The sequence below is a fragment of the Myodes glareolus genome, chromosome 3 (assembly GCF_982192425.1).
Source record: "Myodes glareolus chromosome 3, mMyoGla1.1, whole genome shotgun sequence".
NCBI lineage: Eukaryota > Metazoa > Chordata > Mammalia > Rodentia > Cricetidae > Myodes > Myodes glareolus.
In genome coordinates this window covers 55728169-55744493 of record NC_142028.1, presented here as the reverse complement: position 1 = coordinate 55744493, position 16325 = coordinate 55728169, and the positions used below count along the sequence as shown (strand labels likewise).

At 42.4% G+C, this 16325-nt stretch overlaps 1 protein-coding gene across 1 annotated transcript in view; it reads right to left on the bottom strand.

The window, feature by feature from the left end:
- Suclg2 (succinate-CoA ligase GDP-forming subunit beta) overlaps positions 1–16325 on the bottom strand; it is a 261034-nt gene that overhangs the window by 16142 nt on the left and 228567 nt on the right. Inside the window, exon 10 of the mRNA XM_048438429.3 lies at positions 5735–5855. Within this exon, the coding sequence (XP_048294386.2) occupies positions 5735–5855 (121 nt within the window). The remainder of the gene's footprint in view (positions 1–5734; positions 5856–16325) is intronic.

Genomic DNA, 16325 nt, shown 5'->3' with positions numbered 1-16325 from the left:
GATGGAACTAGAAAAAAACCATCCTGAGTGACGTAACCCAGAAACCAAAAAGATGAACATGGTATGTACTCATAAGTGGATACTAACTATAAAGCAAAAGATATTGAGTCTATAGTCCACAACTCTAGAGAAGCTAAGAAACAAGACGAAACCTAAGAGAAACATATAGAAAAGTCAAAATAGACAAGATCTCCTGACAGAAGTGTGAACATGGGAGTTAGAGGGAGAAGGGAGGGTGGAAGGGGTGGAAAAGGTGAGAAGGGGAGAGGGAGGAAAACCTGAGGGAACAGGATAGCCAAGATTGGGGAAGGATAGAGAAGGAGAGCAAGGAAAGAGATAACTTGATTGAGGGAGCCATTATGGACTAGCAAGAAACCTGGCACTAGAGAAATTCCCAGGAATCCACAAAGATGACCCCAGCTAAGAACTTAAGCAACAGTAGAGAGGGTAGCTGAAGTGGCCTTGCCCTTTAGTCAGATTGATGACTATCTTAAATGCCACCAAAGAACCTTCATCCAGCAACTGATGGAAACAGAGGCAGAGACCCGTAGCAGAGCACTGGGCTGAGCTCCCAAAGTCCAGTTGAAGAATAGGAGGAGTGAGAATATGAGCAAAGAGGTCAAGACCATGATGGGGAACCCCCTGAAACTGCTTACCTGAGCTAATGGGAGCTCATTAACTCTGGTTGGACAGGGAAGGAAGCAGCACAGGACCAAACTAGACCCTCTGAATGTGGGTGGGAGTTCATAGCTGGGACAGACTGCTGGGCCATTGGCAGTGGCACCAGGCTTATACTGGCTTTTTGAAACCCATTCTCTTTGGAGGGATACCTTGCTCAGCCTAGGAATAGTACAGTACGGAGGGCCTTGGTCCTTCCTCAAAGCAATGTGCCTTGCCCTCTCTGATGTGTGGATGGGGGTGGGGTGGGGGGAAAGGTGGAGGGAATGAGGAATGGGAGGAGGGAGAGAGTGGGAACTGGGATTGGTATGTAAAATGAAAAAAGATGTTTTTTTTTTAAAAATAAAATATAAAAGTGGAAAAAAGATTACATTCCAAAAAAGAGAGGAAGAGAGAGAGAGAGAGAGAGAGAGAGAGAGAGAGAGAGAGAGAGAGAGAGCGCCAGACAGACATGCTTCACAGGAATCTGTGTTTCCTTAGTTGACATAGCACTGGCCTGGTTTACTTGAGATTATTATGGGGCTGTCTTAGTTAGCGGGTTCTTTTGTAGATGATAAAATAAGTTAGGGATGAAAGGGTTTATTCAGTCTACATATCCACATTGCTGTTCACCACTGAAGGAGATCAGGATACGAACTTAAGCAGGGCAGGATCCTGGAGGCAGGAGCTGATACAGAGGCCATGAAGGAGAGTTGCTTACTGGCTTGCTCAGCCTGATTTCTTATAGAACCCAGACCAATCAGACCAGAGATGGCACCACTCACCATGGGCTGCTCCCCCGCACTGATTACTAATTGAGAAAATGCCTTACAGTCGGATCGCAAGGAGGCATTTCCTTAATTGCGGCTCCTTCCTCTTTGATGACTCTAGCTTGTGTCAAGTTGATACCCTAAACCAGCCAGGAGAGGGGCCTTTCTGGCTTGTACCTACTCCAAATTCGGCATTTTGTTACCAATGGTCAGAGCTCAGACCACAGTGAAAGCAGAACTTCTTATGTACCTGTTTACTGTGTGATAACTATCAGTTTGGGAAGGGTCTTGTGGTATTGGGCTGTTTGTTTGAGCACATGCTGTAGGTTCTGCTGTGTTGGTGTGAGAGCTTACATCTTTCCAAGAACACTGATCACACAAGATGCCAATGTGTATAGTGAAAGTAGAGAAAGCTTGCTAGAGTTTCAGAAATTCCAAATTCACCTGCCTCTTTCCTCTCAGTAAAAGGTGCTTATGACAGAGGAGAAACCAGAGTATAGTAAGGGTAGTGGAAACATCACCTCGGCCTCCATCAGTCTGGGGAGACAGTGTTTGCTCTAAGCTTGTCTTGAGTCATCTCTTCTAGTGTTCCAGGACACAGACATTATAACATTGGTGTTTCCAAATTTTCAGTGATTCAGGCTGTCTGGGGCCCTCACGAAACTGCTAAAAAGGCGGGAACAGGTTCTATGCGGCGAACTCTCAGCAACACTGAGTGCACTGCCTCGCTCTATCACTTCTCTGTTTCATTCCCCATGCTGACCTTTCATACTTCTACTCATCCTCTTTGATGGTTAAAGCTCTACGACCTGTGCGTGGCATTTCTTAGGAACTAATTAACTAATTAAAAAACACAGGCATAGACTTTAGAAGAATGCTTGCTTAAAAGATGCAAATCTGATTGTCTAACAAGCTCAGAAATGTCAAAGCTTTTCTCTCTTATCTCAAACAGACTTCTAAACAAACACCAGACTGTTTAGGGAGATAATCTTGGGTGTGCTGTTGTGCATATGTCTACACGTCTACCTCCCAGGTACCATGGATCACTGAGTACTTCTGGAATACTAAGCACAGTGTGAAAATAAGAGAAGGGCTCTTTTCAATTCGTGTGTGTATGCACATGTATGCTCATATGCGTGCAGGTGTAGGTCTGTGTGTGCGTGTATGTGTGTGCGCAGGTTAAGGGCAGAGGGGCAAACCTTGGCTGTTGTTCCACAGGCCCTGTTGTTAGCCTTACTGTTTAAGACAGGGCTTCTCATTGGCCTGGAATTCATAGCCGGCTGGTCCGCGGTTCTTCTTCCTTCACCTCCTCAGTGCTGGGATTAATTGTGCACCATACTATTTGGGTCAGGGTTTCCCCAGACTTCACCTCCTCAGTGCTAGGATTATAAGTTTATAAGTGTGCACTACAATACCTAGCTTTTTTTTTTTAATATGGGTCCAGAGGATCAAACTCGGGTTTGGATGCATACTGACTGAATTATTAACCCAGCCCACTTTCAATTTTTAAAGAAAACTAAAAGGAAGTAGTTTATTTTCTGGAAATGTACAAATAATAATTATGTACATAATAATACTTATGGCCCAGCAAGGATAGCTGGGAAAAAGTAAGTCCACTGCAGGAATACTTCTAATTATTTCCAAGAGTCAGATACTAATATGATTTGCTTAGAGAGATCTATTCCCCCCATGAACACAAGCTCATAAGTTGGCTTTTACGACATGAGGGCAAGGGTCACTTCAAATCTAAAAACAATTTGACATCAACATTTTAATCAGAATTATAACTAATACTGATGACCTCATTAACCCCCTGGCCTGCTTTCTGCACTGTGGTGTCACCAATCACGGGCTTTTATTAGTTTCACAGAAACCGATTATGCAGTCTCTGAACTTCTACAGTGAGTTAGTTAATGCTGTAGAATGTTCTAGTGTCCACACGGAGCTTTGCTGCCTGAGGTTTCTGCCACCCTACCTCTCCCTATGATCACTGTTTCTATCAAGTCCACGCTGTCCTGAACTTGGGTCACAGGTAGGCCGTTTCAGGAGCGGAAAAAGCTGTGCTGCAGAGAGAGGAGAGATAAAGGAGACAGAGAAGCCGGCTGCAGGGCCTCTGGACCCTCCACTAGGGGATGGGATGCCAAGTGCTGTCAAACGCAGACTTCTTCCCGGGAGAACCCCAGCCCATGGCCTGAGGAACCTAGGCTTTCCCTAAGGTGATACTTAAGAATTTACCTCATTGGGGCTGCTGACTATTACAACCAGAATGCAATGGCAACGTGGATGGCTTTCTGGAGTTTTCATATTAAAATGCTTCTCAAATATGGGAGGGTTCTCTATGCCAAATTGACTGTCACACAGTGGTACTAATGAATGACAGTAGGATTGGGTTGACTTTGGTGCTGATGCAGTTACCATGACAGTTATGTGATGATGGGTGAAGCTGCAGATCTGCAGATGCATTAGCATGGAAGGAAGACAAAGGCTACAAAGAACTAGTGGTTTGATATCGCACCACACACTCACCATAAAAACCAGGTTTCAAGTGATGGATGGTAAAAAGAATATTAATTTTATTAAGCCTTGGCCCTTGAGCACTTTTTGATGTCCTACTCAATCAAACCGGGCATTTACAGGAAGCACTTCTGCACCTGGGCATCGGACTAAGCTACTTGATTAACTACGGTACCGTCTCTACAGAGATATGCTCCTGCACAGAAGCATGGGCCTGAGTGAGTCACATTCCCCAGAGACCAATCAACACACTATGCTATTCAGACTTGGTTACTTGGAGATATTTTTTCAAATGAGTGAAGTGAGTTTGTCATTTAAAGGAGAACAACTATTTTGTAGTTGAAGATAAAATTTATATTTTAAACTGAAATTTCAAACTCTTGAAAATGGCTCTGCCACTGTGAACTTGACAGCTTCCCAATACTTCAAGAGCTGTCCTGATAGGAGCGTTGTTGGCAGTAACGAACGTAGATTTGGTGGCATCGTATTTCAAAATGTGTCAACCTTTGGAATATATGCATAATTAAAATAAATAAATTATCAGAGCATGAGGTTATGCCATGTGCATGGGTGAACTCAACATAGCACGAGATGCACTGAGAGACTGGAAAAAGCAGGTATGAGAACTTCATTGAGACATCTTCCTATTTCACACCAGAGCACTTCAGTAAGGACACTGCCTGAGACTTTCACTACAGGATCAACAAAGAAATTCACAGCCACATGAAGAGATGATGATAAAAACACCTCAGCTGGGTGTGGTGCTGTGCACCTGGAATCCTAGTCCTCAGGAGGCTGGAGCTGGGGGATTCTGAATTCTAGATTAGACTGGGTCACACAGCAAGTACAAGGATAACCTGGACCACATTGTGAAATCCCATTTCAAACAAAACAAAAGCTCCCCCCCCAAACAAAACAAAACAACCCCCCCCCCCAAAACCAAGGCACTCCCCTCCTATGTCCAAATGCATGTATCTTAGGCTAGACCTTCTTCTTAAGACAGAGTCGTACAGGAGTTAATACAGAAGAACACATTAACCAAGACAGGAAAGGGAGCTGTAAAATACCACCACTGGTCTTACTAAAGATGTAAAAGCTATGTGTGCAAAGATATTCTATATACAGATATACACACATACAAATAATCTCCCTTGATCTTTGGTTTCCCTTTCCACAGTATCAGTTTCTTGCAGTTTTTCAATCATGAAAAATATTACTTGCCTTGACTCTTAAGAGAAAAAAACTGAAGTCATTTAATCTCCACCCTCTCCGCCCCGAGATATGGTTCCTCTGTGTAGTTCTGGCTGTCCTGGAACTCACTTTGTACTCCAGGCTGACCTCGAATTCACAGCGATCTGTCTGCCTCTGCCTCCTGAGTGCTGGGACTTAAGGTGTGCATCATTACCACCCGGCCTAATTCACTTAATTTTAATTTCACTATAATGTTGCTATTTTCTATTTTACATCTGGCTACTGTGGCTTTCTTACTGGGCTTTATAAATTGATTATACTACAGGACTGTATGTATGAGACAAGAGAGCACTTATGCTGGGTATCAGACAGTGGTCTCTGTAACACATGGGCTTTGGCTGTGGAACTGGTAATAGGACTGACCTAAGTCCACTGTGAGTGTATGAGGAGCTACAGCTTCACTCACCTGCTGGAGGCCTGAAATACTGAGTCTGCTGCCTCTCATTAAACTCAGTTTCCTGTCCCTTCAGGCAGTTTGTGGGCCTAGAGCATGCTGGGCACGTGCCAGCAGAAGATTCTAGTGCTGGGATCCTGGGACTCACCTTCAAGTCGGACCACCAGGGGCACCTTGAGTTCCAACTCCCGGCAGGCTTTGGTGATCCCATTGGCAATGATGGCACAGTTGACAATTCCACCAAAGATATTGACGAGGATAGCTTCCACCTGAAATGCCAAACAGAAAGGTCTCATCAGAATTCAGGCAGAGCAGTCTCAAACCAACTGGTTAAGTAACAGTCGAAATAGTTAAGTAAGACTTCTTAATTTCTCTTACTTTTTACACAGAGCAAGAGATACTGAAAATATGCAAGAATGTCACAAGACTGAAGCTTCAATGACGAATAAGTAATGGCCGGTAAATAACATCATTAACCCCCATTATCACCCAGTCTCATGAGCAGATACAGATCCCCAAATGAGTCCAGCTTCTGCTCCGTTCTGTTTATGATATGCTGCGCTCTAGGTTTCTTAAACACTGTTACTTGGAACTGGTTTATTATTTTATTTTCAAATGAAAGCACATTTAAAAATTCATGTACTTATTTTTCTATTCTTTATGATGTGTCCTTAAATTTTGTCCTTATGCCTAATATAAGAACTTAAAATTTGGAACTTAATATGGGTTGTCTGCATTAATAGGTAAAGACTCCAACCATGCCATGCTTCTTAACAGCCTCTTAATACGTTGGAGGCACATTCTCAAAATCCAGACAGATTAAAGAGAGAGAGAGAGAGAGAGAGAGAGAGAGAGAGAGAGAGAGAGAGAGATACAACCATTATAAAAAGAGTCAAGTTACTAACAGGAATTTTCACAAAATGTAAATTTAAACCCATCATGTTCACTTGTTTGTGCAGAGTCTACATTCAGAAGCACACAGGTAAAAAGAATATTGTACTTGTCTTAACTTGATAAATAGGTATAAGAAAAAATCCTGTATAAAAACACAAAGAATGAGATAATGAAGATAATTCATTACGTAGAGTAATTGATAACACCCACAGAAAATTGTTATTCATCAAGCTTGAGGCATCAAACTTCTAACAATGCAGTGGCAATTAAGCTATGCAACACTAATTGCAAAGCATGTATGTTGCATGCCAGTTTAGATCATATGGGCTCTGTATGATAAATTAACTGCAGACAACAAAGGAGAAAAGAATCCATTACATTTCTATTGCACTTAACTCTAGAATGTTAATCTTTCTGTTCTGATATCCCCAGAATCCTGCCCATTAGTACAGTGAGGTTGGTCATCTGGACTTGAAGGTAACAAAGCCAATACACTGCAGTGGCCCAGCTCACAATCTACTGGTTTATCACAATATACTCCATGCTGGCTGCTCAGGCTACAACATGGAAAAGCCACATAACTTCTCCTTAATATGGCTTCCTCATCTGTAGGATGAGAGTCATAGTCCCTGGTCCATTTAAGACTAGAAGAGTGTCAACGCAATGGTACCTGTGCACTACTAAGACAGTTGTTCTCAGCGTACACGGTTAATGATATTTATACATGATTTCTCCAGCAGGCAATGACACCATTAGACAGACTACCCAGACTATGAATAGGAAACCTTTTCCAATAATATAATAGGAGCACAGTGACTAAACTTTAATAAAAAGGCGACAGCTTAGTAATAAAATAAATAAGCAATATTTCAAGCCAGTTAGGGACTGGGGCTACTCCCAAGAAAGAAACCTCCCATTTCCACTCACAGCAGGCTACCTGGTAAGCAGAAGCCTGCTTTCTAATAACAACTATTTAATGCTGTTAGCACTGATGCTTAGTAGAGCAGTCATTTCCAAACAACAGTGGGATGGAGGGGAACTTGTCAGAGCAACAGGAGAAAAATCACTCATGAGCAACAATGCCTCTATGGGGTCGGAGACAGCTGTAGAGGCGCTCACTAGCATTTATGAGGAAGAATAGGGCATTCCAGTAAAGCACACTGGTATCCGTGACCTCTATACTGTAAGGGCAAGTTCATGTGTCAGCATCTCACCAAGTTATGGGGAGTCAATGTGCTTAATCTATCTGAAACTACGTGATTGTTCTATATGGGTCACGTGAACTTAGTGAATTCATCTAACCAGGCAGCCGTGGAAGGCGTGAGAGAGAGAGAGAGATGATGTCTGTGACCCTGTGACAAGTCTACTTAGTGGGTGAATGCCCTGGAGTGAGTGTCAAACACAAGCTGTGACTGTCTCAGTGGGTGTCAAGTCCCATGAGCCTCTCACATAATAGTGTCTCACTGTGCTCAGCAGGAGTCCAACATTAAACACAGGTTCTCCTTACAGAACAGCCTTTCTCTGAAAGGAAAGCAACACATTTAGCCAGTGTTCAGCCCCAGGACAGAGGCAGAGATGGCACCCAATGCAACTCATGGAGAAACAGCCTCACCTGGGAGGTAACCTGAGGCAAGGCAGGAGAATGTGGCCTGAATGAGGGCCAGGGCCAAGAGTGTGGCTTCTTTTGCCTACTCCTCCCATTTTCAGAGCTGAATGGCAGCAAGGTTTGACAGCAGCTTCCATGAGAAGCATTTCTATAGGAAAAGCCACAGCAGATATACACAGGTGGCTTGGTTTAGGACATGCGTCTGCTCAGGACACAGTGTCCCATGGAGCCTGGCAGAAAAAGGTGCCTGCTGGGTCAGGAGATCGCCTCCTAGCAGACTCTGCAACTCTCAGCTTCTTTCCCACTATAGAGTAATTTGCTGTAGTCATGCACTTTAATGGAAATCTGATTTAAGGTTTCACTCTGGGCCAATTTCTATAATTAACTACTGTAATCTGCTAGCTCAAACTGAGAATGAAATTAAGACAGTTTAAAAATGAAAGCCTTGTGACATCATTATTATTATTTAGCATTTATAAAGCATGTCACATTTTCAATGGTGCTTCACATATTCATTCATTTTACAACCACAAGCTGCTGTTCTATGATAATAGCAAAAGCAGCTTTTAACTTCTTACTGTCTGTCTGATGTTTGGCATGAAAAATTTAAAACAACAGCAACAATGATGACTACAATGACAACAACAAGAAGACACCTCTCCCACCTGTGCTGTAGCTCGCTATAAATATTCAGAGCTGCTCCTAGCAGATTCTGAAGTGTTTACAAGGATAGAGGCATGTCCAACTTTTGAGTAAGAATCCTCAGAGTTGCTATTTACTGTTGCACAAAGTAAAGATCATCTAAGAAGGCAGTGAAGGTGCCAGACAGAGCCCAAGTCCCCAGGTCCCAGGCAGTTGCCCCCACAGCAGAGTTCAGGACAACAGCTGGCAGTTGTGCAGGTGGCTGGGCCACCCAAACATAAGCTCTCAAATGTCCCTGTGTGTTTGGATTTGAAAACACATGCTGGCCACAGATTACAGCCCATAATTACAAAGAATGAACTTCAAAAGTCGAAGCTATTGCTATTTGTTAAGCTCCCCTCGACACCAAAATAAACAAAAACAAAACCCAACAGTGAACCCCTCTGCTGCAGTTGATGACAGATGAACTCCTACATGAGTGTTTGCAGTGTTCCTGAAATCCTGAAGCGATTGCTCCAGCGGAGCATGCCCTTAATGTAGAGTGGTTACAGGACACATGTGCACGTATGATGGTGGAAGCCGCCAGGGAGTTGTGAACTTAACTACCAAGTAGGCTCTTACTTTAGCTTGCACATGTCTGGGAAGCCCACGATGAAGAATGAATATATGAAGTTTCACAAACAAACTCCTCTATTTACTAGGAGGTGGCAGGCTCAGTACGTTACTTGACTGACAGATAAGTATCACACAAGGCAGGTATAATTCTCACTCCCAATTTATAGATAAGGGAACTGAGAGTAGTGAAAACCATTGGGGCTATAGCTCAATGGCTAGCAAGCGTTCTTTAATACTAGCAAAATTACAAGACCCTGAGGCATGTAAGGTTTAATATCGTTTTTTATTGATTATGCTAATCCAGCTATCAATATGGGAGGTACACAATGTTCATTTTATTTCACAGATGTAAGCAGCTGAGACTCAAAGGTGAAGAGACATGAGGTTAGATTATGTAAACAGTATGTTGAACCAAAAACTTATTTCTTTTTCTTTAGTAGTACCAGCAGTCTCTTTTATTAAATGCCAATGTGTCACTGCTCAAAAGAAAACAGGCTATCTATTTAATAGGTATCCTTGAGGGTCCACCCGGAGCTAGGCATGCCTATAAGCATCTGGATTAGCGGGAAAATAATTCAAATCAGGCAAAAGTGGTCTTTATTTGCATCTGAAATTGCAAACTCTGCTAGGTTACGGAGCAAAGAAGCACAGACACCGTGAGAACCAGAGGGTAACACATTTGAGTGGATAGGCCTCTCTGACATGTAAGCAAGGGCTACAGACAAGAAAAGGAAGGTGGACCAAAAAAGCAGGGAAAGAGAACCAGAAGAGGCACACCTGGGAAAGGCTGAGGGGTTGGAAGACCTATGTCTCTGAGAAAGTGAAGAGAACCAGGACCAGGAGCTGGGGTGTGACAAATGAGAGGCTGCCCCCAGCATCAAACCATAAAGGCTCCTGGGGTTCACTGTTAGGTCAGCGCCAAGAAGCATGCACATTTTAGGTACCCATGTATATCTCAATGAGACCAGGTGGGGAACTCACTGTGTATCCAGCATCTACAATACAGTTATATTAAACTCACAAGACAAGCTGTATTACTTCCATTTTTGGTCAAACTGAGGCTCGGGGAGAAATAAAGCACTGTCCACAGCTGATGCCAGTGACTCTCTTTCCATACACGTGCCACATTCTGGGCCGTCGGCAAGAACTGGCAGTCTTGGTGCAGCCAGCAGTGTGCATCAGGAGTTAGTCACTTTCTATTAAGGATGAATTAGTAACCCTTCTGGGCTCGGGGAGCCAGGTTTTCTCAACGACACAGCTTGGTCACTGCAGCAACAGTCAGCGATACTACCTAAATGAAAAAGTGTGTATGTATTTCAATAAACTTTCCTAACAAAACTAGTGGGGGCTGGTTTGGCCTGTAAGTTGACTAACTCCTGGTGCAGACATGGTTTGCTTCATTCAGCTCTTCTCAAACCCACTGCAAGGGTGCCATCACCCCTCTTCTTGCCTTCACCCCCCTTTTCCTTGAATCCTCTGCGATTTCTCTGATGCACTCTTCAGATTTTAAGGTGTCCATGTTGCATTATTTTCTGGCCATCACTGACAACCTCAGGTATCCACGCTATCTAAGAAGACCAAAACAGAGGTATGTCCATTCCAACTCTAATACTAATTCTTAAAATAAAAGAAAACAAGAACAAAAACTATACCACTCACAAATGCACAAATGGAACCTCTGCTTTCCTTATTCTCCTTCCATTCTGACCAGTGCTCACAGTGAAGGAAGAAAAGTTCTCTGAGTCATGGCTATTTTGCAATGGCTGCTACAAATGATTAAGTTCTATGCTGTATTTAAAAGATAATACAGCAGGCTGGGGGAGGCTCCGTTACTATGCTGCATCCAAAATATGCTATAGCAGGCTGGGGGATGGTTCTCTTACTACACTTCATTTAAAATATGCTACAGCAGGCTGGAGGTGGGAGGTAGGGCTCGGTGGGTAAAGTGCTTGCTGTATAAGCATGGCGGTCTGAGTTTGGCACGGCAGCATGAACATGTACCTGTAAGCCTGAAGCTGGAAGGGCAGAGTCAGGAGGATCCTGGGGCTCAACATCACCCAGCCTAGCTGAAACAGTAAGCTCTAGGCTCAGTAAAAGACCACCATAGACAGACAGACAGATAGATGAGGTGGAGGGTAAGAGAAGAAACCAAAGTTGACTTTTGACCTCAACAAGCGTATGCATAGGTGAGCACACCTGCACATGTACATACATGGATACATAAACACACATAACAATGTAGAATATATATAGCACAGGAAACCGGCTACTGCTTTATTTCTGTCCATTATAATTTGGCATGCTAATTTAGTGCCACTGCACTGGGCATCAGGCTGATAAAACTCAAGCAAGCATGTTTATACTAGGTGAGATAAAGACCCCCCCTTTTTTTTTTTTTAAAAAAAAAATGCTTATTTAATTCTGAACACTGTTGCTCCTGTCTAAGCATTTGTTTTTTCAAGAGTTGGTTTCTCATTTTTGTTGATATTTTCCTGCTGAATTCTAATCATGTCTTCTAATCCACTGGCAACCAATGAAGGAACATAAATGGCGAAGGAAATTAGATGCAGCTTAGATAATTGATGTTTGTACGCCTGGCTCTAATAAAAATACTCTGCTAAATTAGAGGGGAGTCTAAATGGATTCAGTAAATAAGGAAGTATTCAGGTGAGGAATCCAATCTCAGGCTCTGTTGTAATCTTACAAATAAACCAACAGATAAGTTCAACTGGGACTGGATTTGCTTCGGCTGAAATCTGGGAGGGCAAGTTAGGTCTGCTCTGCAACCTGTGGTTTCCTTCTCAGAGTCAGAACGTGGACTCACCTCTTGATTCCACAGGGATTTGTTCCAGGACTCCCCCTCCCCAACCCGGCAGGAGGAGGAAAGCTGCAGATGTTGGAGCTCTTTGTGTGAAATGACATATTTGCATATCACCTCCCGGTGTCCTCACGTGTTCTTTAAAGCATCTGTAGGCCATTTATAATACAGAATCCAACGCAAATGCCAGGCAAATACACGCTATACCTTATCTCTTCAGTGTAACGGCAAGAAAAAGCATGTAAAAATTTAGTACACACTTTTTCCCCCCCAAAGATTTTCATTCTGAGGTTGGTTTAATACTGAGTGGTGGACTCTCACTGTAAGCTGACTGCACTTTCTTTGAGTGAAAGCATTCATGCACAAACAGCTACAAAAAAAAAAAAAAAAAACAAAACCCCAGTATGTTCTGAAAAAGAGCAGCCCTATCTCCCTCTGCTCCTTTAATTTAAGGAAAAAAGAAACTCTTTTAATGTGTTCAGAATACACCCTAAAAATCTCATCCTGAAAGAAAATGCCCTCTATATCCCCTCCACAGCAAGCAATATTTGGGCATTTTAAATTCACCAATCAAAGTAAACAGAAGCATTTTCTTTGTAAACACAAGCACAGCCGGGCCATCTGATGGGGACACCATTTAGGAACAGAGTTTTGATAGAAGGCCAAGTTCCCATTCAGGCTGACTTCTGGGAACAGCTGGAAGGAACTAGGAAGCAGGACTCACTAGTTCTGCATCTGCTTATTCTCTCTGGGAATTCTTTTTTTCCTGGGTGACACTGCCCCATGAGAATAGGTAATGTTCCACGGAGGATTAATGTAATCAAGTGCAGGAGAAACCTGATACATACATGGAAACTTAGCTTTAAAAACCACGTCTCAGCTCACAGAGCTGCGGGTAATGGAATAAACTTTGATCCAAGCCAGTCTTCCTGTAACCCTGTGTTTGTCCCACCCTCTCTGCTGTCTTTCTCACTGGTGACTCCTGTGATTAGGCAGAAGCCCCTACTCTATTTGGCCCCACTACCAAGTTTCAAGTCCTATTTCCAGGTATCTAAATATTGCTTTTCAATTTCATTGCAAAATTAAAACTAAGATGTTTTAATAATTTTCAAAAATAATTACATTACTCCCTTCCCTTTCTTTTCCCCAAGCCCTTCCCTATGTCACTCCTTACTCTCCTCCAAATCCATGGCCTCTTTTTAGCCGTAATTGTTGTAGCATGCATAATACATATATCTACATTCCTAAACATAACCTAATACAATGCTATCTGCACATATGTTTTCAGGGATGATCATTTGGCACTGGACAACCAATTGGTGTACTCTTCTCTAGGGAAAGACCAAATGAGCTTTGGTTCTCCACAACCTAAAATGTTTTGTTTATTTGTTGTAAAAGAACTTTGCAGAGTTTTTGATGTGCAATGCCTGTTTAGTAAGAACTAAAGATGGAAATCACAGTAGAAAAGTAGGTCTTGGTCTTCAAATCCTGGGCTGTGGTCTGAGCTAGGAGATTCCCTGACAAGATCCTTCTGTGCATAATGACGATCCCTTTCTGACACGGAGTGCCATTCCTTTCATACTGTTTAATTTATAATTAGGATCAAGAAAACTATAATGACAAAAATCTACCTGCAGAGAGAAAATAAATGCAGATTTTCAGGACAAGGTAGCGGAAGAGACACCGAGGCCATTGTGATAACATACTTTGTAAATGGCTATTTGGAACACTGTCTTGATAAGATGATGGGGCTGCATCCAAGCTCCATGAGGGAGCTGCCTTGGGAGTACCCCAGTTAAAACAACTGTATTATATAGTTGGTCCCTCTAGCTCCAAAGTTATATAACACATATCTGAGTAACGCGAACCCAAGCTTTAGTCTGTTAGGACCCACCCCAGCGGTGGGTATTTACCAAGAAATACCAAGCAATAAGGAGATCTAATTCACACCCCCAATAAACAGCAACAATCTCATTAATATTTATGCTCAGGTGCAGATAAACAAAATAAACATGGACTCCCAGAACTACACAGGCCCAGGCAACCTTCCAGTATGAATGTTAGTTTAACAGGTAAAAAACAATGTGGAATATTGCGCCACACAAATTCTAAACTCATATTTTTTATACCCAAGTACACATTCTGTAACGCACTAGGCATAAGCTATATTCCCCAAACAAAAACACCTTCTGGTCAAATAATTTGGATACTCAATCCGAGAGCTTCAGCAAACCCTTTGTGTTATAACTACAACACCCCAATTTAATCACTTTCTGAAGAATTAATGTCTTGGAAATCTGATCACTAGAGAGTTCTCAAGAAAAGTGTCCAAGACCTGGGATATTTGTCTTTATGTGGGACAAAGACTCCAGCCTCCTCCGCAGAGATGCCCATTCTTTCTCTATCTGTGCTAAATTGATGGTATCTGAAGAAAGCTTTCATCCAGGAAGAGCAGCCACAAGCCCTGAGCCGGCCAGCAAGGAACGTGGCTGATTCCCTAGTCGCCAGCAAACACAGAAGCAGTGGATGAGTCAACTACTTACAGGATTTCAGGGGCAGCAAAACTCTCAGAGGATAGATATGTTGCTTAGGCTTGGGTTAAAGAACTGAAGAACACAGAGAATTCAGGAGAACAACTCAGTTGTGTTTGTATCTTTTACAGAGACATTTCCTATGTTCTTTGGAACTAGAATCAGAGCTAGTGCCATGATTATAAAAACCACTTGGACATTCAGAATGGCATATGTTTGGGCTCCTTTGTGGAGTGTCTGCAATAGCTCCTGTAGGAGTTACCACCATGTAGAATTCTGGAAGAGGAAAGATGCAGTCTGCAGTTGTCACCTAGACAGAGGAAGCAAGATGTGACTGCCTCATCGAAAAAGGTACCAAACCACCTGGCTAACACAGATGAGAACTATGGGCTAATATAAGTTATAAGAGTTATAAGAAGCCTGGGCTAATAGGCCAACCAGTTTATAGTAAATGTAGACCTTTGTGTGTTTCTTTGGGACTGAACAGCTGCAGAACTGGGTGGGACAAAAATCTCTGTCAACACTTTGGTAAGAAAAATGCCTCGCAAACTCTAAAGATACTTGCTATTAATGAAAAACACTCATTACTCACAGATGGTCAGTTTTAATTGTCAATTTGACACCACCTGAAGTCTCAAGGAGGAACTGTCTACATTGGGATGACCAACTGGCATGTCTGTGATGGACTGTCTTAATTAACTTAATTGATGTGGGAAGACCCAGACCACTGTGGGCAGCACAATTCCCTACGCAGTGGGTCCTGAACTTTATGAATGGAGAAATAAAGCTGAATAAGCAAGCAGAATGTTCACACTCATTTCTTTCTGCCCTTGACTGTGGATGTGATATGATTAGCTGTTTGGAGTTCCTGCCTTGACTTCCCCATAAGGATGAGTGATACCCTAAAATTATAAGGTGAAAAACTCTTTCCTCTATGTTCCTTTTTGTCAGGCATTTTATCACAGCAACAGAATTAAACCAGAATACTATATTTTATTTGTATGAGAGCCGAGCTACACTGGTACAGATTATTTATTGGCTCATTCTTTGTGAGCAGTATTGTCCAATCATCTCAGACTTATGTCATCTTGATGAATGTGAGCATGTGTACTCCTTCACCATTAGCTGGGGAATTGATATAGAGAACACCCATAGAACTAGAAACTTGATGAGGGATCCATTTATTAATCTATAAACAGGCAATCTATCTGTTTATTCCTCCAACATAATGGCCTCCACAGGCTATCTGTTCCTAAGAAAAGAAAAACAATTACTTCTATGGGTAATTTCTCCTCCTTTATTCATGACTGACTTAAATTAAAAAAAAAAATCTAGCTAAGCAGACAGAGCCAGAAGTTAGGCCTGCACAGATTCACATTTCACACCACAGAGAAATGAAGATAAATTTAGTTAATAGCAAAACCCACTGTTTCTGTAAATAACAAGTCTAATGCAGGATGAAGGTGGGCTATGATGACTGTGACTATTCATACATCTGCTCAGATAAACCAAGTGGATCATTTAGATCTCTAGAAAAACAATGGCTCGATAGAAACTCCTATCAAAACCCAGGCAGACAAATACCTGATAGGGAAGAGTGAGAACAACATCTACTTTAAACCTCAGTGACTTA